Here is a 25121-nt window from a genome sequence, read left to right as displayed (position 1 = left end):
GATTCCTTGCTAAATCTCTCTTTTCTGATCTTGAACTCATCTACAAAGTAAATTATTTAATTTTTTAAAGAACATTAAACTTTTTTTTTTTTTAAATAGATCAGAGGGATGGAAAATACTGTTAGCAAGTCTGCCTTCCCAATGTAATGTTCTATTTTCACACATATTTTTTAATCTGTGGGTAAGAAAGGAGATAAGCTGGTGGAAATATGAAAAGTAAAAAAATAAATAGAAGAATGCAGCAGTCTATGTAAAAAGAGTGCATATCATTTGGAAGATAAATATCATATGGAAGAGTTATTCTCCCTTTGATATGCAAGATTACCAGCCATTGATCTTCAGTGAGAGCCGTGCATAAGAATGGACTGTACAGCTGAACTACAGTTGTTCGTATTTTGCACGGAAAAAGTAAGTAGAGTTACATGCCTGCTTCTGTAGACTTCCAGTTGCAGTGATCATTTTTTACGCAGATTTCTGTCCATACCATTGTCATGCAGCAGCATGAAGTGACTGAGATCTTTATTACAGCAGCACTTACGTCATTTTTGCTGAGCTAGTTTTGAGTTCAGCAGAGTTGAAAGATAAACCTGTTCACCTTATAATATTGTTTGCTTTATTGTTTTTTCCATATTACACTTTGAGACTCTCACCATGTAATTTTATGGCTTTTAAGTTGTGTGTGTTGACCTATAACTGTAATAAAAGAATTTGGAATGAGATAACACAAGTTTTTCCATTATTTACAAAAGGTTGAAGCTACTTATTAAACACCTTCGTATTCCATAACTTTGCTAAAATGAATACTTTTTCAAGCAACTGTTACGGTGTGGTAGACCCTTGCAGCACACAGACTGGACAGGGTAGGGCTGTGCTCTGAGCTCAAACAAGAAAAACCTTCAGTTTAAATTTTTAATTCAACCTTTCTGAAGAACACTGCATTTCTTAGTTACAAATTAACAGTATGTTTTCATCCTGCATAACTACTCCGGGACACAGGCTGCGTTTCTCGTGATTCATGCTCTTCTTAAAGAGCATTAAGTTCACTTAAGAGGATGTACAGAGAACAGAGGGGAGCGTTTTGCTCCCATTCTGTCCACAGAGGATTGATCCACAACACCATTTCACTTGGATCCCATCACATCTAACATACCCCTAAACTGCACCCCCAATTTTGGTCACACAGTCAGCTTTTCCTCCAGGTAGAGTAATGCCCTATGGACGTGCCTGGGCTGCAGAGCAAGTGTGCCCCAGGGTGCACCCCACCACCCTGGTCCCCCCACTCACCCAAACTGCGGTACCTGTGGGTGTACTCTGGAGTTTCCTTTCAGCTGTCAGCTCGAGTTTCTTTCCAAAAAAAAGTCAGTGCTCAGGAAGTGAGGACTCTGGGAACAGGGACCACTGACACACACAGAGCTCTCCTCCCGTTGGGGAGCCAATGCTCAGCCAAAGCGTGCATACTGCCCCGTAAGCTAGACAGCCTGACTCCTCTAGCATGGGTAAAGTGTAAGTGTCTTAATGAGCAAAAGGAGCTCTAAAATCCTCCCAAGAGACAGACAATCCTCCTAAATCAGGATCCTAAATTCCCAGCAGTCTCCCAGTAAGATGTCTCACAAGATGGGTCTCTGAAAGCTTCAGTAACCGTTACCAACACCAACAGTAGCACTAACATTCCAGTTAACTACTTGCTGGACTACTAAACTGTGCTGAATTTGCTTAGCATTGCATGCAAATACACATTATCCAAACTGTAGAAAGAGAATAAAAACCCAGTTTGGCATACAGCAACATAAGCCACTAAAAATCCCACTGAAACTCACTGAAAATCTAGAAAAGGACAAACACTGATGTTAATAAACATTGGATCAGGCTCTCAGAGAAAGCACTTGGTCCAGTGACTTGTAGCCCATCCCCACTCAGTCCGTGCCATGCAGAGAGCTCAAGGCAACAGCTGAAGATGTCCTCATGCCAGGGGTAACTTTGGCATTAACGGTAGCTTCACAGTGCCTCACACCCCGCCAGTGTAAAGGTATTACGGGATCACGGCAGGTTGGTGAGAGGAGCTGCTTTTGCTGGCCTGAGTTAGGTCATCCCCAAGCTGCTTTCTCCTGGCATGAGTTAGGTCACCCCTGAGGCTCTCCTAAATCTCACAGTGAGGCAGGTATTTGCCTGCAAAATACAAGAAAAAACACCGTTATGCATTATCCTGGAAAAGACGGAGCTCAATACAAAAATCCTGCCATGGTTTCATTTTCTTTCTTCTTGGTTTCCTAGTTGGTCTATAGTATTGTAGAGCATCAAACAGAACCCGTCGAACTCGGGCGCTCTTCTTGGTGGCACTGACACATCAACACTCCAGTACAGCCTTTCACGCATCCATAGCACTAACGTGTTGTTGGATTCCTACAAACAAAAAAGCTGTTCCTCAATGCCTGGAGCCACAAGCTCTCATGCTTCCTGCCCTTGGGAACTGCTGGGCCAGAGGGAGGTGCAAGTCCAGCACCGCCCGCAAGGCCTGTGCTGGGCATCCATGTGGTCCCGGAAGGAAGGGAGATGCAATGTGAAGAATGAAATGCTCTGATGGCTCCAAGGATCTTACAGATAGGAAGACATGGCAAAGCATGGTTGCATGGACTTTGGGCCTTCTAATACCAAGGATTCTGTTGTTGAGCATTGCCTTGTCATCAGCACGCTGCTCCTTGGAAAGCTATGGATGAGACTGTAAGGGTATAATGTAGGTAAAAAAGGGATGAATTAGCCCCTGGCTTCACCTGGTAGAAGGTTAAGGCTTGGGATGTGCTGCAATCTGAATTTACAAGTGGCTCACCAATTTGCGGTTTATATTAAAATACATTTCATGCCCTTAAAATTATTTCAGACAATTTTGTCTTGTGCATGAAAAATATATTTCTGTATAATGCTGCCTTTGAAAAACAGTGGAGGCTCTGCTGTAAATCACTATTTATATAATGTATTTTCTGTGCAAATAGTGGTTTACCATAATGACTATATAAACCTAGGATGGCTTAAGATAGAGTGTGCACTTCAATGCTGCATTTTCTTTTTCATTTTTAAAGAACACAAATACTGAATGAAATATAGATAAGGAGAAAATAAACAATAAATTATTCTGTAGTGTTATCCAAGTATTTTGAAAAGACACGTTCCTCCACTACCGCCAGCCACGCTTGCTGGCAGTTGCATACAACTTGAAGCTGCCTTCTAGAGCCCAGAGCTACCTCTGCAAATTCTGCTACAGCCCAAACCAGATACCAACACTGTTACAGTTTTTAAAACCTTAATCCCCCTTCCAGTTATGATGTTTCTCAGATACATGTTTTAATGTGGGAGTGTATAAAAGTGTAAGAGAGACTTTTTCCATATCATATAATCATGAAAAGGTTATAATTAAAATCTAGGGAATCACTTCTTTCAAAATGGTTCTCTACAGGAAGGCAGGACTGTGGTGAGGAATAACAGCTAAGGATCAGAATTTCCTTCTACCTCTTTCAAGACTCTGCTGCTAATCATCACTAAGCGTCAAATGGGAAAGAAGTTGATAAGGAAGTCCAGCCACACCTCAAGATCACACATGAATTTGTCCTTTCAGAAGAGAGGTGAGAAAACAGTCCCTGCCTTTGATGTATTGTCTGATGGTGGACTGGGAATAACTGAGTAAATAACTTCTGTTGTTCCTGCAGACCATTTGTGTTGTTCATGTTTCTCATTTGAAAGTTCTTACATTTGGGTTTCTTTTGGTGTCTGCTAATCAAAATCCAAGCTTGTGATGCTGAAATATTGGTGCTTTCTGGATAAGAATTACTTTTCTTGTTATTTCTTGCTTTTACTTAGGGGATATTTTAGGTTGTATTGCTATTATAATTGGCACATTTGATTTCCACACGTCTTGAGAAACCCTTGGGATATTACAGCTAGATGCTCTTCAGAGAGTGAAGACAAAAGTCTGGTAGTCAGAACAAGGAAGTCTCAGAGAACCCATATACAAAAAATTATTAATGAAAAGCATTTGAAGAACAGCTATGAACAACAACTGTTTTCCAAGAAAATCATAGTCACTTAGATTCTGGGTCAAGTTCCCAGCTGGCTTCAGTGTAGCATTTCTGACTTCTGCCAGATATGGATCTGGCTCATTTTTTGTAAGGACAACTTCAAGCAGCTCTAGCTAAAATGAATGACAAGGCTTAGGCTTCTCAGTGAAGTAATTAATTAATCGATGTGTATATATGCATATCATCATACATATAATTTCTGAAAATATGAAGAACTTTGTCCTTGTATAAGGCCCTCTAGAGTCACTAGAAAAATTTGTATGAACTTCATTGGGTTATGGATCATATCCTGTATATATGTCCATTTTTAAACCTTTTCCAGTGCTTCCTCCTTCAATGGAAATGAATAGCTTCTTGGAATCTAAATGACCAGTTTCCAACTTAGTTTTGCATAAGGAGCAGAGTCCAGTGGGATTAAATATGAATGGTGTCTTGGTAATTCATTAATCATGAAAATATGGTGTGCAGTTAGTTATATAAGTGATTACTTTTGCATGGAAATGTCTGCTACTTTTATGCCTATGCAGGATCACTTCAAGTGCAGCAGCAAGAACATACAAACGCATTCACCTCAATATACTGTTTTACAAAGAATGCGCAAAGATACATAAATGTTCTGTAGACAGTACTGATATTGTAGATGTTAGCATAATGAGAGGTCAGCGTGTCCATGTTCCTGGTGGGGAGAAGGAGCATATTTTGAAAGTTCATGTGAGACTTCCTTCAAACCCTCCTGGCCACTTATGACCTATGTAAAATACTTTATTCTGAGGACTTTTGAAAATGTAAACATTACAGCTCCTGTTCATTTACAAGTCTGAGCAGCCAGATGAGCAAGGTTGGGCTGGCCCCAAACAATGCTGAATTCTTCTCTCACATTCAGCTACAGAATTCTGGGTCAGGGAAAAGTAACAAGCACAAGATTTGATGTGCCATTGGAAAATGGTATGTAGCGGGCAGCAAATCAACGTAAGATGCAAGTCAGAGGACTGTTGAAACAGGTTCAGTGCTCGGTTTCCATTCGTGCAGGATTGCTGGAAGCTGAAATTCTGCACTGAATGGAGTAATTCAATACACTTGGCAAATGTCAGAAGTTGCCTCACTGGCACAGACCTCTTCTATCTAAAAATGATAGAAATGCCAGTTCCACCTTTGTCTCCTTCCAGTGCCCTTGCGTCACTGGCACCCCGTTGTCTTTTCCAAGCACAAAGGATAATCCCAGGCCCGAGTCACTCTGCTTCCGCTTGTCAAGGCCAGAGCTCTGCCATGTCCCTGCTCCTGCTAAAAAAACCCTCACGAATCCTCTCTTCTCTTGTCATCATTGCTACTTTATAGAAATGCATTAGTTTCAGATTTTTATTTTTGAGAGAAGATGTAGGCAGATTACAGAAGTTTCAGGATCTGGCTACCACTAAAGTCTACCACTCTGAGAAAGCCATGCCCAAAAAACACAGTTCCTAGATGGGAAATTGACCGAGCCATGGGGGTTTTTACTTCTTTTTTTTTTTTTTTTTTTTTTTTTTTTTACATGGTGAAACACAAAGCCTGATTGTAAAGAAATATTTTAAATTTTTTCAGTCCTTTTGAAAGTGTGTAATGGTATTTGTGGCTGTAAAGCTATTCTGAACATTTTTCACTAGTACTTACAAATATTTTGAACTGAAGGGATTAATTATCAGATTCTTGTGTCTTTCGTCTTAGCTGCTGCTTTGTTCAGCATCTCACAAAACACAGATCAACACGATGTATCTCTTGAAGAACTCATAGCCAAACGGCAGCAACAGAATGAGAGAAAGTTGCACATAACAGGTGGAGAAACAGGAGAATGGAAAGATGGAGGGAATCAAGTATAAGGTCTCATGATTACTTAATCACTATGCCCACATCTTGTTCCATAATGCATACAAGATTTCAGCCACCCAATCTACTGAAATCCCTCTCAGGACATGTCAGTCCTTAACTAAGCATCCACCTCTCATCCTGCTGGGTTAACCATCCCCCTTGGCATTTTGCTGTCTTCTGTTCTACATTATCCCATTGTTTTTTTATTCTCACGCTATATGTGAGTCTTAACATACTATTGTCCTACTGTTGCTCACGTCAATCACTTAACATTGGAGATCCCTGGGTTTTCCAGCTGTTCCTATCCCCCATCCTTACTATACTACCTACTGTATTTGGCAACGTCCTGTCAGCCGATCATCTTGGACCATCCAACCATGCTAACAGAATGTAGCCTCTGAGGGATATGGCCGGAAGGACAAAGGCAGTTTCAGTGCTTCAGAGTACCAAGGCAACCCTAATGACTAAACTGAGTCATCCCAAAAGGGACTTAATCATTATTACTAGTACAATACCATGTTACCCCATGGCAAAAGCAAGCTCTTCGGTAAGCTGCTCTGACGCCTCCCACCACCGCCCCACTGCTATAGGAGGCCAAGTCTGCAAAGCTGGTCTACCAAAAAACATTCTCGCCCAGCCAGAAGTGACTGTGGTGGTGCCCCTCACACCTCCGCACTGGGAAAGAAAGAACTTGCTAATGAAGTCTTCCATACTTACCTGTTGGGATGACATTACCTCCTACGGCAGTGTACTTAAATCTGCCGTGCCTGTTCCCATGCTATCTCAACATGAATGCCTCAATATCCCATGACATCTCACATCCAGGACCCATTCCCTGATGGAAACCCGATGGCTAAACTGGGAGACGGCGCTCGCCCTCTGCCCACCACCACCCCCCCCCCCCAAAGTCTCCGGGCAGGCTCTCCCGGGCTCCCCCTGCTCGGCGGCCTCCACCCCGCACCAGCACACCCCTCGCTCCGACCCGCTCCGTTTCGGGGGGGACTGTCCGCAGAGGGCTCAGCCGCGGGCGGGGGGGGGGGGGGGGGGGGGGGGCGGTGGCCGGGGAGGGGGCCGCCGGGCCGGCCCGGCGGCCCCCTCCCCGGCCACCCCCCCCCCCGCGCCGTATCGCAGGGCGGGGAGGCCTCGCCGGTGCCCGCGGAGAGGGAGGGCAGCGCCGGGGGGGGAGTGGCCCGGCCGGGCCGGCCCCATAAATATCCCTCGGCGGGGCGGCGGCGGGAGGAGCCGTCGCCGCAGTCGCCGCCGCCGCCGCTGCCGCCGCCGGCCGCGGGCAGAGTCAGGACCGCGGACAGCGCCCCGCCGCGTCCCGTGTCCCCCCCCCCCCCCCCGGCCCCGCGCCCCCACCATGACGGCGGAGACCCACCTGCAGGGCGTGGAGATCTCGGCCGCCCAGTTCTTCGAGATCTGGCACCACTACGACTCCGACGGTGATGCCTTCACCCACCCACCCAGCCAGGGGCGGCGGGGGGCGGAGGGGGGGCAGGCCCGCGGGAGCCCGGGGCCGGGGGGGGAACGGCCCCGCACCGCTGCCCGCCCGAAAGCGGCCCCCGGCCCCGCTCCGCGCCCGGCGGCCCGGAGCCGTCAGGGGCTGGGGTCGGTGGGTGGGTGGGGGGGAGCCGCGGGGCCGGGAGGGAGCGGGCGGGCCGGAGCCGAGCCGGCCGGGGCGGGAGAGCGGCGAGAGTTCGGAGGGAGCGGCGACGGCCACCGTAACTCTTTCTGTTGTAGGCAATGGGTACATGGACGGGAAGGAGCTACAAAACTTCATCCAGGAGCTGCAGCAGGCGCGGAAGAAGGCAGGCTTGGTAGGTTAACGTTTCGCCCCGCTTTCCTGTCTTCTCCGGGAATTGGAAGAGTTTTCTGGAGCCAGCTCCAGTGCCCCGGTTCCTTCGGTTCTCTGTTGCCATCAGGCGGTTCCATGCCCTTGCCCCGCCAGGCGAAGGGAAGTAGCTCGGTTAGAAGTCAGCAGGTCGCAAATGAAGTAGACCGTCTGCTTCGGAAAGGTGAGGCCGGGTCCACCGCCCCGGAGAGCGGGTCCCGCTCACGCCTTGTCGGGCCGCGAGCCGATACCTTCTGGCAGCGCGTAAAAAGAAAAGTCGAGGAATGAATTGCATGGACGTTGCCTTTTTGTCTTGGATGGGACCTCATCCCGTTGCAATTAATCTTACCTGATCCCGATATGCACTGATACTAAAAAAAAAAAAACCAACCAAACAAACAAAAAACCCACCCAACAAACCAAAACCCAACAAAGCAGAAAGAAAAAAGAAAAAAAAAAAAAAACCACTTCAAGTTAGGGGCACACAGTTTTAATTTCGTACCCAATGGGCAGTACGGGCTGAAATGCATTTCTGCCCCTTGGTGGCCAGTCAATAGATCTGCAGATGACTGCTAACCACTTTTTGCCCTTCGCCAGTGTTGTACACCAGGAGTACGAGTACCAAATCCTGGTAGTTTAAATTGTTCAGGGAGACAGCAAAGTTTTTGACAATGCTGTCAAAACAATTCTGTGGATGAGTTATTAAAGCACTAATTATTAATTTCCTCCAAACTATACCCACGTGGGAAAAAAATAACAGAGAAAGAAAGAAAGAAAGAAAGAAAGAAAGAAAGGAAGAAGAAAAGAAAGAAAGAAATGAAAGATGCCATGTAAAGATTTGAATTAAAACAGAAGCGAACCTTTTTAACAAATACATTGCCTTTAAAATAATCAGTTTCTAAAACAGGCCACTTAGCATCAAACTCCAGTATATAACCTAATGGAATCAATTTCAATTAATCTATACTAAAAGAATTCTGAAGTAACAGAAAACGAAATTATAATTCAACTGAATGGCATGTGTGCATGGGGGAAATAGATTAATACTTCATAAAAGAATACCTCCAAGCTGAGCAATAGCTTTTCAATAATTAACTTTTCTTTAAAAGCTGTTGTATATTTCGGAAGTAAATGCAAAAAAACCCAATATGAATAATAATTTCTTCTGTGGAAAATTGTATGTTCTTATTAATTGTATGACTGTAAACTTCACACATCTGAAATCTGTCTCCCAGCAATGCCTCTAATGTTACTGCAGTCTTGGTACCAGTTAATTCTTCTTACAGTTGTTGGTGTAGGCACTCATTTTCATGACTGTAAGTAACTTTAAACTAAAGTTAAAAAAAAAAAACAAACTCAAAAAAAACCCAGAAAATTGGGAAAGGAATGTGGGTTTTAGAGGGAAAAAGTCTATTTTTTTTAATTTTTTTTTTGACAGAAAAGATTAAGCACTACTTTAATATGTTTCAAGTATTGCAAGAAAACAAATCTCTCTTCTATATTGAAGTGCAGGAAACTTAAGCATGTCCATTAAAATGAAGATATTAAAGCCTTTGTATATTTAGTAAGAATGGCGTTCTTAGTAGAAATGCTGATTTATTATTCAGTAGTTAATAAATTAATTAGAAGCTCAAGGAAAAAAATATTTATAATTTTAAGATTGGATTCTTTTCTCTCTCAAAGCAAGTGTGCATCTCTTCTTAGAAACAGAGCCTGCTCAAAGTAACACAGAAAAGCTTTGCAGGACTACTCTTATCTGCTACAAATTTCATAATTTATGCTTTTTTTTTTCTTTTTTTTTTTTTTAAATAACCTCTGCCTGTATCTCACACTACAGTTTAAAAATGCTCAGGTGTTTAATTAGTTTTCCTTTCCTGTTTCTCTAATTCAAACCTATCTTTGGAGTGTTCTGCTGAAAAGAGCAACCTACAGTAGCAACATCAAATTCAGTACTTGGTCTGTTGGTGCTGGAGTATGGATATATGTCATCTTAGGTTTCAAATCTAAGCTGATTCTTGGATTTGAAGGCTCATTTGCCAAACAAGCATCTCATTAGTTCGTGTCTTGTCTCACGGGATACTAATTCAGTAGCTTTGAATTTCTATTCTTTTGCCAGAAGGGACACATTGAGAAACTAGTGTAGGTTATATGTCATTTCCTTGGCTGTCCTTCTTTTAACACCCCAAAGCTTCTTTGTCATCATTAACTTCTGCATTTCAGGTCACTTTCCTGCTCACTATTTTTGAAATATTCAATTATGCATTCTTCATAGCTGGATTTTACATCAGTCATGCCATATGCATTAAAGAATCACATTGATTCTGTCATCGAATAGGATAGTTTAACATTTCCCAGTATTCTTCCCAACTACAGAACTGTTCTAATTATGTTCTAATTCTAATTCTTTTATTAATCCACTCAGTAAGCCCGTACTTTCACAGTTGCTTTTTCTCAGACAGAGCAGTAGCATGCAGTCTGATTCATGCTGGCCCCAAAGGGCTGATGTGTACGTGGAGGTTTTAGGGCTTGGGCTTTTCTTTGGTAACACTACGTCTTTTTGCTTCATGCTTTATGGTAGATAGTGAATTGATCTGATATACTTCCAGACGTGTTGAAAGAACTGCCTCTTTTTTAAAGATAAAAGCTATATAAGTATATAAGCATAGCTTCCATTTATTGTGCCCCACATTTATGCAGTATGTTCTCTATTTAGGTATGCCAATTGCCAAAAGAAACTGTGGGATATAAGTGACTAACACAGAGGTTGATAAAGGGTCAATAGGCGGATCTTGGCTGAGCTATTCCACATCTGTTTCTCACTTTCTCTGCATGTATAGACAATGACAGTATTTCTCCACAGAAATATGCGATTTAACAGATGTTTATGAATAGTCATATAAGTGTTTCTGTAGTGCCATCTATCCTTACATTTTCAAATCATCTCCAAAAAAGCTATTTTTTTCTACAGCTCTACTTGGTTGGATAAGTATCTCTTAAGTTTTAAGAGGGGAGACTGAGGTACGAAGGGCTAGTTTCTTAATTTCAAATATTGAGCACTGCGAAGGTCGAGTTTCTTAATTTCAAACGTTGAGCACTGCATCTATATCAAGTTTAGAACTAGACTTGGTTAAATTTAGGCAGGATTTTTTGACTGAAAACATTTATTTAAATAGCATAACTCCAATAACTCATCAAGCAGCTCAAGAGCAGGTGAAGAACACCAAAAAAACCCCCATTTCTGAATAACATACTAGAGAATGAGCATCCTGTTTTGTTTAGCCTGCAAGCAGCTGTGCCTCCTTCAGTGGCTGGACATTGTCTGGCACTGCGGAGCTGCTGTTAGAAAGATTAGTAAAATATTTAACCAGGACTAATTAAAATCCAGGTGTCTAAATTCTCCATCCTATCTGCTAAGCAAACTTGTCCCCACTTTGGGATCATTAGATGAAAGGTGACATTGAAGTGCATTGTATTAATAACCACATCTCTAATTAAAGCCATGGCAAATTACTAACCTGCCATGGATGACTTTGACAGAAATAGGATACTAGGCCATGATTGTATGAGCTACAAGGAACTGACGTTTTAGTTAGCTTTGGTGGTTGAAATTTGGGACAAACTACAACAGACTTTGTACAGCTGAGATTCCCTGGGTCTTCACTGAGAGAATCACTTAGATCCTATATAATCAGATCTATTATAGCAACTAAACCTTTAACTTCCAGAGGCTGCTGTATTTTCATCTCTAACCTTAGAATTGTCCATTGTTTTAATATAACTAGTCCTGATTCTTGCGGCATGGTTTTCCTAGCTCACATCTATAAGAAATACAAAGAAAGTTAAAAGTTTAATCAGTACTGAAGGTTGATGGCAGCTCACATCAAAACAAGGCAAGTCAAGTTGAAGTGTGAAATCAAATAAATCATTCACCCCAAGGCTGGCACCTTTGCCATAGCCTAGAGTGAGAATAGCCTTTACAGAACAGAAGTGTAGCAGGGACCATAATTTATATGAAGAACAATTATGCTGACTTCACTCCATTGGATTTAAGGTACTGCTCAAAATTTTCTCCCTCCTAAATCTGCCTCTCTACATTTCAGCAGTGACATTTTGACTGTTTCTATGATAACCAAATACTAAACAGTGAAAAATACAATATTGTGATGCGTTCTTCTAGGACTAAAATAGCATCCATTGTTCAGGAAAAATCCACTCAAAGATGTGTAAAGGCTATTTTGGTGTTCAGATGCATTATACTGAAATGTTCCTTATTTTGCAAGATATTGCACTGCCTTCAGGTTACTGGTATAAAAATGAAAACTGAGAAAATTGACTAATAATTGCCTGTGAACTTCACTGTCATCCTCTTAAACAAAGGAGCTGTTACACACGTCTTCCAACATATCTGTCTGTATAATTTTTTTCATTCTGTAAACTAAAATAGGAGTTCTAAGTATTTAGATGCCAATCATTCACACCGACTATAATATAATTACTTAGGAAGTAAATTTATCGCAGTGACGTTGTTCATGATAAAAAAATACTCAATTTCATTTAAACTTGAGGAATCTGGCTGCAATAAGTATGAGTACTTCATTAAATGTAGTACCTTATTTGGAAACTAATAGAATATTCAAGTAAGTTTACATATGTTTTTCTGTATCTTAAAGTAATGATTCTCTCATTGTAACTTTGTAGGATTTAACACCCGAAATGAAAGCTTTTGTGGACCAATATGGGAAGACTACTGATGGAAAAATAGGAATAGTTGAGGTAAGACAGTTACTTTATAACAGAAGACTGACATGTTTACTTGCAGAAAATACATTTAGCGCAGAACAATGTGAGTATAATTTGTAAATATTTTTGATTTTTAGTTACACAGAAAATGTCTTCCTCTGTCTTAAGATCTTTAGTATTTTTTTCACTAATGAAATTCTTTCATTAACAAAAAGTAAGGTATTCCTTACCCCTCTCCAGACATTTCACTATACTTCATTTAACTTTGTACTCTTTATTCAGCACAAATAAGCATCAACAGCAATTTAGTTCTCCTGCAAAGCAGGTAAAAGCTCTATTTTAGAAATTTAAATTGTGAAAGGTAATGTGATTTATTTCTACCTATGATTTTGAACTAATGCCCTGTCACCACTCCTGTAGTGAGGATAACACACAAGTGAACACAACTGGGTAATGACTGTATGTAGTCTATTCTCAAAAAATAGATGTATGATTAGACAGCATGTTAATCATGTTGAATTTAAACAAACTTTTAACAGTAGTTGTGATCCAGCTGGTGAAGGATCAGGATATCTTATGAATTCCTTTCTCAAACTTTAATAGACATTCACACAGAAAATTCCCTATTCCTTACTCCCTCTTTCTAAAGAGGGCAAAGATAACCAACCCCTTCCACACGTACAGCTGCTCAACAATTGTGTAATTTAGACAGCTTGCTAGGAAAGGGGGAACCGTTGTGTTTTCTCTTGCTTTCACTCTTCAGTGCTGCAAGTCAAAAAGGAGAGTTTGCTGGGTTGCAGCTTGAGAAATCACTTTTTCAAGCCTAAGCCTACGACTCATTTATGTCACTCTGAGTGCGGTGAGACTGGGGTTTTATTATTAAATGCTATTATATATTTTTTCCTGATAATAAGAAATCTGACCTAGAGAGCTAATTAAGAAATAGCTGGAAACAAGCCAGGTCTGCAAAATTTCTACAGTGACCAACTTTGGGTCAGTAGCTAATTTTAAAATAGAGGACTGAACAGAATCTGTAAAAGTCAATAGGAAGTAGCACTGCTGATATAATAGATCATTTCAGGGTATCTTTTCTCCTCTGTCAGGTGTTTGAATTGCATATAGTTGTTTAGATGCATATGTAATTATGACTAAACTACCATGGAAATATGAACAGTTTTTTTCATTTGCAGCTATCATTGATTTTTTAAAAATGCATCTTTTGATGATATTTAGCATTGATCAAATAGTTCTGCACCTAAAAAGAACTAGTGTTTATTTGGACTAACAAATGCTTATTCATGTGGTATTGAAGAATCTTATTTAATTTAGTATTTTTGAATATGTGTAATAGCAAGCATTGGGTGCAAGAAGGATGTATAGGCAATGACTGAAAAAGACTGTGTTTCTTCACTTAGGAAAGATAACTGAAAGTTTTGCCTTTCAAATTCTCTTTCTGATTCTGCTATTAACTTAACGGGTAAAGGTGAGCAGATCAGATAGGGCCTGATACAGTACGATGGTCACCACCCCCAGTGAAGTGCCAAGCATGCTCAACATCCGCTGAAGCCACTGAGTAGTGACAGTACTCAGTTCAGTGACTGAAGGGACCTTCTCCCTTAATATAGCAGCTTCCTAAGCCAATAGCTATATTTTATTTCACTTACATCAGCATGAAGCTTGATTTGGAAAGTGCTGATGGGACTCAGATGAAATGCGTTGTACGTGCAGAGCAGTATGATATTAAAGTTGGTATTTGGACTTGATTCTCATTCCTTATAAATAAAAATGTCCAGTAATTCCAGATTGCTCCCATTTACATAGTACATCAAATACACTGCAAAAGTGTATGCATGTTGTTTAAAAAAAAATTATGTAAAGCCATTCAGACTCCCAGCCATCATAACGAATACCCCAGCATCTGACGGAAAATGTCCTAGTGCATAATAAGTTTTCAAGAAAGGTCTGGTGACTGAGTTAAAGAGGAGGCCGCTCACAGATGAAGGAGTGGATTTTCAGCTCAGATTAAGTGTCGATTCTGTCTTTGCAAGCACACTGCAGTTAGTTCACTAGCTTTTATCTAGTGCCTTCCAGCTAAAGGCAGAGTCTGACCTGTCTACTTGCTTGTCATTGTGTCAGGGACCTTTAATGCACTTTTTGTACTCATTCAGACCAACATTTTCACTAAAATGTGGATGTGAAACCCAAGGTTTCGAAACTCAGGACTTCGTAATTCCACGTTCAAATTATTTGAAGCTTACTGCTGCCGTAAAAATAACTACTTATTAGCCTAAAATGTTCTTTGTACTCCCATTCTCTACTCTAGGATTTTAAAAAGCAGATTCACTCTCTTAGGTGAAAGGAATTTTAAATAGCATTAAATATCAACAGAATTTACTTAGAGAATGATTTCTAGAAAATAGCTCTGATATTGTTTTAAGTACTGAGAGTATTTTTTCTGCTAGGTAACCTATAAAGACGTACCTCCACCTGCAGCTAAGCAGAAAGGAGTCAAGCCAGCCTCAGGCTTTGTGGTTGTCCTCTGTTACTCACAATGCAGAAATAGCTGACATTCTCCATAAAAGCAGCAGAGCTCCCAGAAATGCTCACTAAACCACTATTGCTGCCATACATGTAGTTGTAGGGGTCTGCACTCATTCAAACATGCTCACGGCATGCCCCTACGCTTACCCTCACAAAGAAGTCATCACTAGAAATAGCATCAGGTTTCCATCTTTCTTCTCTGTAGTGGTATAACTGGGACTGGGAAGTTGAGCCAGTTTCCACACAATCTTCTCTTCCCTTAATAACGCAGAGTTTTCCACAAAAAGCAATTTAATGCTACTTGATGCATGAGCTTGGAGTACAGCACTTCCCTTTAGGTATATTGTTTATATTATGCTAAAAGGTACAAAAGAAAGAAAACGCAGAAGACATTTTTTTGGCGGAAGCCTGAGCTAATGTTGGATATTGAGCTACTACACCTTTGTAATGTAAAAGACTGTGCTTTCCCCTGATACTTACAAAGGGTGAGAGATAGAACTTAAAATAAGGTACTTTTCTTCCAGAGGTAATATATTCTGTACCTCAAATACAGTTTGGTACTGCTAGTAAGCTGTTCATGTTTCTTTGGAAAGTTACTATTTTACATTTACCCTTGCACCTTGTACTATTTTACAGTGCCCTTGCAAAATTCACCAGTTAGCTATATTCATCACACAAATGGCATCTGGTTTATGATTTCCACATGTAAACTCTTTCCTTTGTCATAATCAGTCCCTTCCCCCAAACTCTGCTTATTATTATAATCAGTTATTCCATCCAACATTTGTTGTTGAGTAGGAACGTTGACTTACTCTAAAAATCAAAGCTCCTAGGAAGAAAATTAATTGTATCTCAGCCCAAACCAGGACACCTGTCATGGGAGAAATAAAGAAATTTTTCCATAAATCAGTACTAAGTGACACACATTTAGATACCGCGTACATGTGAACATGTACTTACCCACATGTGTGTATGGTACGTATAATGGAGTCGGTTTTGAAAGCTGCTGGTGAAAACACACTGTTTCAGTTGATTGGGTTTGGTGTTCAGCCATTTAGCAAAAGCACTCTGAACGCTCCGATGGGCCTGACAGCCTGTCATCAGCTGCGTCATTGCTGTAAGGAGAGTGCTCTGATGTGTCTTCTCAATTGTACCAACACTTAAAGACTATAACTGATTCCTTGCACAGATACTTTTAGAGAAATGAGAGATGTGTCTCCATACCCTTGATGATCTCACCTGTAGGGTGAGAGGGAGAGCTGAACTCACCTACGGTGTGGCTGCAATCCAATAAAAAAGCCTGAGCAATTAATTAGCCTATAGCACTGAAATGGACAGAATGAGGGATTTGAGGGTGTGAAATGAATGCAGCAAAACAAAAATTTGAATCAAAATTTTAAGATGGGGCTCCAGGAAGTCTGCAGATGTCATTTTTCATGAAAGAATGCCGCTAAGAAATCTGTCTTTCTCCATTTTCTCTTTCTAGTAAGCACAGCTGGTCTATTCTTCAAGTAAAAAGTTTTCTTTAATCAAAACACATTTCATACATTTGAGGACAGAAAAAATATTGGGCTTTTGTTAAAAACAAATCATGATTTTACATTAAATTATACAGCATACTCTCCATCTTCTACATTTGTCACTCGCCAAAATTGAGTTACAGTAAATGAGCATTTTCAATAACCAGTACAATAATGTCTGATTTTAAAAAAGCCTTTTGTAGAGCAGAGACATTGGAAGAACCACCCCTGATTTTGCAGGGCTAAAAGCCCTTTTGATTTCTTTCTGGTATTTATAGCTCCTCTTGAACACATCTCTGAGCCTGACAAATGATCACCGGTTGCCTTCCCCTTGCCCTCCCCACTTTCTTTTTTTCTCCTGGCTTTTCCTATATTTTTCTGTTTACCTTACACATTTTCTTCATGACAGTGTTCCTCTCTCTTCCTCCTCTTCCTCGTTATCTGTGAGTAGTCTATTTTCCTCACTTTCTTAATTCATGGTCCTCCACACTTATCCTCTAAACATCCTTGCGTTATGCTTTCCCTTTGTGCCGATTCCAAGGTTTTCACCACAGACCCTAACTCTGCATGGGTGAATTTCTTCCTGTCTTTCCCCAGCTACCCCTTCAGGAAAGTGCTGTCTCATTCCCTCCTCTCAGACCTCAGCTCTGTTTGACCTTGATAAATATGGCAAAGCTGCCATAAGGCTTTCAGAGGCATCTTCCAAACATTTCAGCTAACAGCAAGGAGCTTCCTATGGGGCCACAATAGGGCAGTATGAGCACAAAGAATTTCACACTCTTTTAAAAAGTTGCGTGCTCTTTTACAGGCTCAGCTGGCCTAATGAATAATCAAAACTTAATCTTTCTTAAATTGTTACAGCTTGCTCAGATATTACCAACGGAAGAGAATTTCCTGTTGTTCTTCAGATGCCAGCAGCTAAAGTCAAGTGAAGACTTCATGCAGGTACAGTATGAAATGTTGCCTTTTGTAAAACCATCCAAGACCCGCTTGCCATAAACACATCATTAAAACATTCACGTTCTGATTGCAGACATGGAGAAAATATGACAGCGACCACAGTGGCTTCATTGATTCTGAGGAGCTTAAGGTAAACCAATATCTATGAGTATGCTTGACAGGAGAACAGGCATTGGATTACAGCCTGTGCTATCTCTTACTTCAGATACCCACCCATGCATGTTTTTGCATTTCAAACATGACCAAAAAGCAATATGATTAGCTGGTGTTTTTATCGCCTGTAAATTATTTAAAGTGAAACTCTAATCTGATCAATGTTTTTTAAAACATGTTTTAATTCAGATGAATGTTTGTCTCAAGTGACTCAGGGTAGCAGGTACTTTAGCTCAGAAGTAAGAAAGATTAACAAAGCAAGATAGGCCTTTGAAAGCTATGTTGCTCTTTTTTCGGTATATTAGATATGAGGGCTGTTTTGTTGGGTTCTTCTCCCTAAGGGCACCACTACCATTAATCACTATGCTGCTGGATAGATCATGCTCTCTCAAGTACCATGTAACTCTACAGTTTCCACTGTAATACTGTTAGGCTAACACTAATGCAATTGTGTTGCCCCTGCTTGGTTAACACAGCAAGGGGCTGGGTGGGATTTTGGTATCAGCTTTAATATGCAGAACTGAGATTACTGCGTTAGCCATCTCAGCCTCACAGAGTTAGCAAACCTTAAAACTAGGGTGATTTACCTTCCTAGTCATAAAACTAACAGCGATTTGTAGATGCTGAATCATGGAGTCACAGAATCAGAGAGTGGTTGGAAGGGACCTGTGGAGGTCATCTGGTCCAACACCCTTGCTCATGCAGGGCCACCTAGATAGAGCCGGTTGCCCAGAACAATGTCCAGATGGCTTTCAAGTATCTCCAAGGATGAAGACTCCACAACCTCCCTGGGCAACCTGTGCCAGTTCTCGGTCACCCTCCCAGTGAAAAAGTGTTTCCTGATGTTCAGAGGGAACCTCCTGTGTTTCAGTTTGTGCCCATTGCCTCTGATCCTGTCAACGGGCACCAGCCTGGCTCCATCCTCTTTGCACACCCCCTTGAAGTATTTGTATAGGTTGATGAGGTCCCCCTGAGCCTCTCCTTCTCCATGCTGAACAGTCCCAGCTCTCAGCCTTTCCTCATAGAAAAGATGCTCATATAGAGCCTCCAGGTAGAAAGGTGCTGTTTTCCACAGTTCAATTGCACTTAATAGATTGCTGCAGCTTTAAATTCAAAGGAATCAAAACAATTCATAGCAAGAGAAAGACCTAGCAGTGTTTATCCATCTAATTTGGACTATTTTGCCCATATGTGGTATTCTAAAGAAGAACTACATAAGCTTTATTAACTAAAGCACAGGAGATCAAACCACTTGAAATCCTTACAGCTCTTCTGTTCAGAAGAGGTATCCACATCAGACAATTCACAACTTTTTTCCTTTTCACTTCCTCTTTGAGTTTGGTATCTGTGTGACGTTTGCCAAGGATCCTACCTCAAGGTAAACCTCAGGCATACGAGCCCATTCTTCTGCTGGCTGGTCGCAGCAGGTCTGTGTATCTAAAGTTGGTAGGATCAGGACGAGGCCACACATGTAGCACTTGAGAACTCTCCAGCCGTGAGACGATGCCTTAAGGACTGTTGCCAGCTACTATAATATAAAATAGACTTTAAAAGGCAGGGTTGATTGAGGACCAGCTGAATAATGAAGACATTTTAACTGGGTCCAAAATGGTCCCATCTCTCTTGTGCTGGGAGATTTTGTCTGCCTTAGAGAAACAGGCCATTTTAACATGTTGAAAATAAGACATACATGTCCAGTTTTATTTTTAGATCAGTATTTCTTGACAAGCCCAAACATTTTAAGTATTTGCTATGCGAGGATTACACCCACTTACAACTTTGTAAGAGAAACTCAAGCTGGAAATCAGGGAAACTTTCTAACAATAGTAACAGCAGTGGAATACGTTGTCTAAGGGGGAGGCAGGTTCTCCATCGCTACCTTATTTAGGAATGGTTTGGCAATAGCTCAGATCAGACAGTAACTCAGGAAGTTTAGATATAGATGATCCTTTCTTGAGACATGCAGATGGACTGGATAGCCATTCAATGTCCTTTCCAGTACTATTTTCCATCAAAGCACACAAGATAAACATGTCTCTCTAACATCCATTTACGACATTTCAGTCATGGTCTTTGTATGCAGGCTACTAGGAAGGACCTCCAGCACGGAGGGGGCCAGACTAGAAGAACTATAGAGGGTATTAGTCATATGACTGCTGACATGGTTCCATTCAAGTTCAAGAATGTCATCTATGTACAAATAGATTTTCTTATGAGCTACCCCATTTCCTATCTTGAAGTGTTGCCCAAAATTCCACAAAGATAATGACACTCCAACTGATGACAGTAATGAGGTACTTCATTGAGCATTGACATGCTTACAGACATCTCAGGTCTCGTAATACCCTTGTTAATGCCTTGATATCTTTCTTTTTTAATGTTACAGACCTAGTACAGAAATTTAAACCACTAAATGGGTGGAAAGAATCTTATTTTTTAAAGTAAAAATGGCTGGTGTTTCTCGTCATGTGATCCTATATCAAATTCTCATTAAAAAAAAAATGCAAGGAAACTGGCTGCACACATTTAAAATACAAGGTAGGAAGGAGCAACATAGGTTAACGTTCACTTCTAGCATTGGGTACCGCCATAGGCAAGGAGAAAACTTGATTAATCATTGACCTTTTCTGTAAAATTGTTCCTATGTTGCAAGAAGTGATTAGGCATCCAAGTTTTCAAGGAGACTCAAGGTTAATTAGTTTAGTTTACTGATAGAGCTGATTAGGAAGCAGTATACTTGAAAGCCAAACTATTTTTTCCAAAGTCACAATACAACAAATGGCATACAACGCAGAAAGTTTTATGAGTCACTTTTTCCAAATAAAACTGTGCAATATACTTGAATTGATCAAAAGAAACTGTTATCTTCTTAGCTGTTAATTACTACTTCTTTTCATACTTATTTGGGACTTCAGCAGTAAATACTAAAGTGGGAGTAAAATAGTATTTCCCATTACTTTAATCTGAAGTTAGCAAGTCAAGCATTTTATACTGTAGATAAAAATTTACCTATTACTCTTCTATTTATTTTAACAGAGCTTCTTGAAAGATTTGTTACAGAAAGCAAATAAGCAGATTGAAGACTCAAAGCTAACAGAATACACAGAAATAATGGTAAGATTCTTTACAGGCATGTTTCACCAAGACTGGATTAATCCAAACTCTTTATCTTTAGCCACTGGAAGGCTCCAAATGACTTGGAGCCCCACCAGGTATTAATCAGGCTAACTATGTTATTGCAACAGAGAGACAACTGCGGCATCTAGCACTGCAAGTACTTCTGCAGGTACAGAGCTTTGATGGGCAGTTTTCAATGCTGCTTTAAAAAAAAAGCTCAGGAATTCTGAATCTTTTCAGTATTTCTATAATATTAGACCATACCATAGTATTTTCCCCTGTTCTGCTTCCCTGTGCCAGTAGTTGTAAAACTGAAGTCTTCACAGTTCATAGGAAAAAAATTTGTACCCGTCATAATTATATTACTATGTTTAGATCAAATTAATTTGGGGTTACTTTCTGTGTTTTGCCTTCTTACAGTGCTGTAATGCCTGTCTCTTGTCTTAAAAGCCATCACTGCATGATGGCTTCTTACCGGATTTATAAACATCTCACTCTTTCCTTCTCCTCCCCTTCAAGAAGGAGGAACTGATAAACACTAGAACAAAACTGTCGCTTCCCTAGCCTTAAATTAGCCCATCCTTGGGGCACTCCTTCCATCCCACTGCTATGGTGCTCTATGGTAAGGACCAGCATTGGCCTCTGAGTGGACGTTTCAAGAAAAAAAAGACAGAATTCTGGTCTTCAGGAAATACAAAACACTACAGGTTTTGTTTTACCAGTTTGGTTTCATCCTAAAATATTTTTAGCAATCAAAAATGTGCTAGGTAAACACACTGGCCCTCATACTGGCCTGAGAATGGCTGATCAAAACTTGTGTTTCTCCTGGAAAAAGTCTGCTGGTTCGTTGTACCAGCACAAAGCATTTACCTAGAATTGTCACCGTTTATTCACTGGTGAAGGTAACATGTATCCTTTTCATTCAGGGAGATTTTTGATCTTCATCTTAAAGCGTGCTCTAAGTTCTGGCCTCTGCAGAGAGACACAATGACAAAGAATTAACAGCAATAAGAAAAAAATATAAGGCCAGTTCTCCCATAATCTCCTCAGGAAGTAGAAAAGAAGACTAACAGAAAATATACGGTCCTGAGCAGCTGCAGGCAGGCACAGCCAGCTACTAACGACCCATCAAAATACAAAATATATTGACTTCACAGCTGCCACTGCTTACCTCCCCCAGATGCAAATCTCCTTTCATGGGAAACGCACGCAAGGCAGATGCTTTTATACAAGGAAAGGAAGTGTTAAAAGGAACCAGGGTGTTACGTAGAAGTAAATGTTTATAGAATTGGTCTCTTTTCTGGTCTCCTTTGCCATTTATTGTGTTTTAACCAAGCGAAACTCTGTCTTTTTTCAAGGCATTAATTCTGTCTTTAAAAGGATATACACTCATCTCAGTACAGGATGTCGCTTTTCCTCTCATGTAAAAATTACATCTAAAATTACTGTGATTGAAAGTGATGGGATGGAGTGTGGGTGGTGGTGTTTTCAGTACAATGTCTACCAATGTTTGTACAGTTTGCTGCTTTTGTGACTCTTTTATGCAGCAAAGGCAAAATAATACTTGAAAGTAGACAAATGGGACTATACAGACATAAAAACTGGAAGTCCCACGCAGGTGCAATATCTCCATCTACTTCTAACAGCGAATATAAGCTGTTTGTGCCTCTCAAGCAGCAGGAGCTCATCCTTTCAAGACCTCAAAGGAAAACACTTAATACAATAGGGTGATTACAAATCATTAGAAATAGTATTCACTTATTTTGTCAAATTACATCAATATATTTGTTTCTGTAATTTAACTATAATTATTTGGAGAGATTTAATTTCCCATTTTCATACCATCAACAAAATGCGATCATCTACAGCGTCTGTTCACTCTTTTAATGAAATATATCACAGAAACAGAAGGTGATCTTTACTTAAATTTAGACCTAGCAGTCAATTGAATGTCTATTATTTTCCATCTAAGAAACTAAATGCCTTGGATTCTCTAAAACTTCACCCGACTGTTGTTTCACCTTTATGAATAGAGAATAATGATGCTATTATCAGATCATGACATGAAGTCAAAAGTAAAATGTTACCATGTCAACACTCCTCTCATTTATAAATAATTACATGTGCATTCCTCATATGGGACATTCATCACTGTAGGCAGGTTAAGACCTACCTTACAGTAGGTTAATCAGTGTTGTTCATCTGGTTTCTTGCCAGGCTTTTGCAGTAGAATTAATTACTATAAATTACTTCCTCGGTACTTTAAATAAATGTATTACACAGCAAATGTGACAGATCAAAACCTGGGGCCATCATTTCAGCATGAAATACAGGCTAAATTTCATTGAATTTAAGTTTTCCAAAAAGTGTTTTCTTCATTAAGTTGATTAATTTTGATTAGTAATGTAAAATAATATATTCTTTCAGCTCAGGATGTTTGATGCAAACAATGATGGAAAGTTGGAGCTTACTGAACTGGCCAGGTATGTCTTCTGTCTCTTTTCACAAGTATTATGTACCAATCGCTGTTTTGGTAACAGGGAAATATTTTGACCTTTGTTTTCTCTCTCCAAAGACTACTCCCTGTACAGGAAAATTTTCTTATTAAATTTCAGGTATGAATATTCACATTCTTAAAGTAACCTGTTACCATCACACATAACTGGTGTCATTAATGGATTTGTTTTCCTTTTGGCATCTAGGGTGTCAAAATGTGTGCAAAAGAATTCAATAAAGCCTTTGAGATGTATGATCAAGTAAGTCTTCAAAAAACCTTTTTATTAATTGCGTAGTTTGATGGCACTTATTTTCTGAACTTGTGAAAAATTAGCCATAACCTCTGGCATGAAAAATAAATTTTTAAAATTATCTTTCATGTTATTTTTCAGGATGGCAATGGCTATATAGATGAAAATGAACTTGATGCACTACTGAAGGATCTCTGTGAAAAGAACAAAAAGGTAATCCTAGAGGGGTTTTTTTCGCATTAGAGTTTAGATTTAATTTTGATTTTAAGGACACTATAATCCACCCAATTAAGATAAATAAAGAGCTTCTAAGTCATAATTCCTGAAGTCAAAGTACAACTAAAAATCTTGGCAGAAGTCATACCAGTGTAAATCCTGAACTAGGGGAGTTGTGATTACATAGTGACACTGTCAAAAGCTTGCTTCTGAGACATCAGCTATCAGCAATGTAACATATGGCTATAATATCGATAACATACAAATACATAAACATTTGCAATGTGTTACTGTTGGCCAGGCTGAGAATGCCCTTTTTTTTTTTTCTCATTTTCTGCCATGGGAAGCAAACTTGTTGATGCTGGTAACTAAACAGGATTATAAAGCATTATCTGTTCTTTAAATAGGAATTAGACATTAACAACCTTGCGACATACAAGAAAAGCATCATGGCCTTGTCTGATGGAGGAAAGCTTTACCGAGCAGAACTGGCTCTTATTCTCTGTGCTGAGGAAAACTAGAACTCTTCTATCATGTCCACTTAACTAGTGATGTACTCTATCTACACAATAACTGTGCACTATAAGGGAGTAGGCTGTATTTTTAAACTGCATATAGAAAATTAGCCAGGATGTGTGGCACATTCCTTTCAGTTTGTTTCTATACTGTTTGTAATGTACAGTTTTTGTAACAATAAGATTGATAAAGAGAATGTCTATGTTTGGGCCAGTCTGTATATTCAAAAAGAAACTAAAATATGTCGGGGTTGGTTTTGGTTTTGGTTTTTTTTTTTTGCTTTCATAAACATGGCTGGAAAAAAATTAAACCTGCTGACATTACTGTGGTCATCATATCCTTTGACACTTGCAACATTTCTTGTTGAACTACATAACACAAAGGTCTACAGATACCTTTCCCCATTGCAACTAAGTGGGTTTTTTAAAACGCAAAACATGAATTGAGATTAAATACATTCTAGGTCTGAAATAGGAAGGAGATGCTGGCATGTCTGATTTCCAAAATTTAACAAGGCACTAAGAACTATTTTCACTTGTCAAACCACCCACTTACAGGTCTGTGCTTTCTGCAGTTTTTCAATTACTCTTCTCATTATGAACTCATAGCATATAGACAAAGCATTTATCCGGGATAGATCTCCACGCAGTAGCTGACAAAAATATAGTGTTTTCAATCTAGCTGTTTAACTTTACTGAATTTAAACATAGGCACTTCAGAAATAAATGCCTGTAATCTGTCTTGGAATCCTGGCTAAATGACAGGTAGTATAGTTAATACACAGATTAACGTATATTATAAGTGTACCTTTCATGACTATTGCTGTGTCAGAGAATATGACAATCCATTTTCTAAACTATTTTCACAT

General features: G+C 40.0%; 1 protein-coding gene across 1 annotated transcript; it reads left to right on the top strand.

The window, feature by feature from the left end:
• The first annotated feature begins 7117 nt into the window (after positions 1-7117).
• On the top strand, positions 7118-24536 carry CALB1 (calbindin 1). Its single transcript, XM_049819387.1, has 11 exons — positions 7118-7354; positions 7653-7729; positions 12442-12516; positions 17406-17489; positions 17578-17634; positions 20694-20771; positions 23202-23257; positions 23350-23389; positions 23477-23530; positions 23663-23734; positions 24145-24536. The coding sequence occupies exons 1-11, from the start codon at positions 7273-7275 to the stop codon at positions 24256-24258; spliced, it is 789 nt and encodes a 262-aa protein (XP_049675344.1). The 5' UTR covers positions 7118-7272; the 3' UTR covers positions 24259-24536.
• The last annotated feature ends 585 nt before the right edge of the window (positions 24537-25121 follow it).

Source organism: Accipiter gentilis, chromosome 2 (genome assembly GCF_929443795.1).
Source record: "Accipiter gentilis chromosome 2, bAccGen1.1, whole genome shotgun sequence".
NCBI lineage: Eukaryota > Metazoa > Chordata > Aves > Accipitriformes > Accipitridae > Astur > Astur gentilis.
The sequence above is the reverse complement of the archived record's forward strand: the minus strand, read 5'-3'. Positions and strand labels throughout refer to the sequence as shown.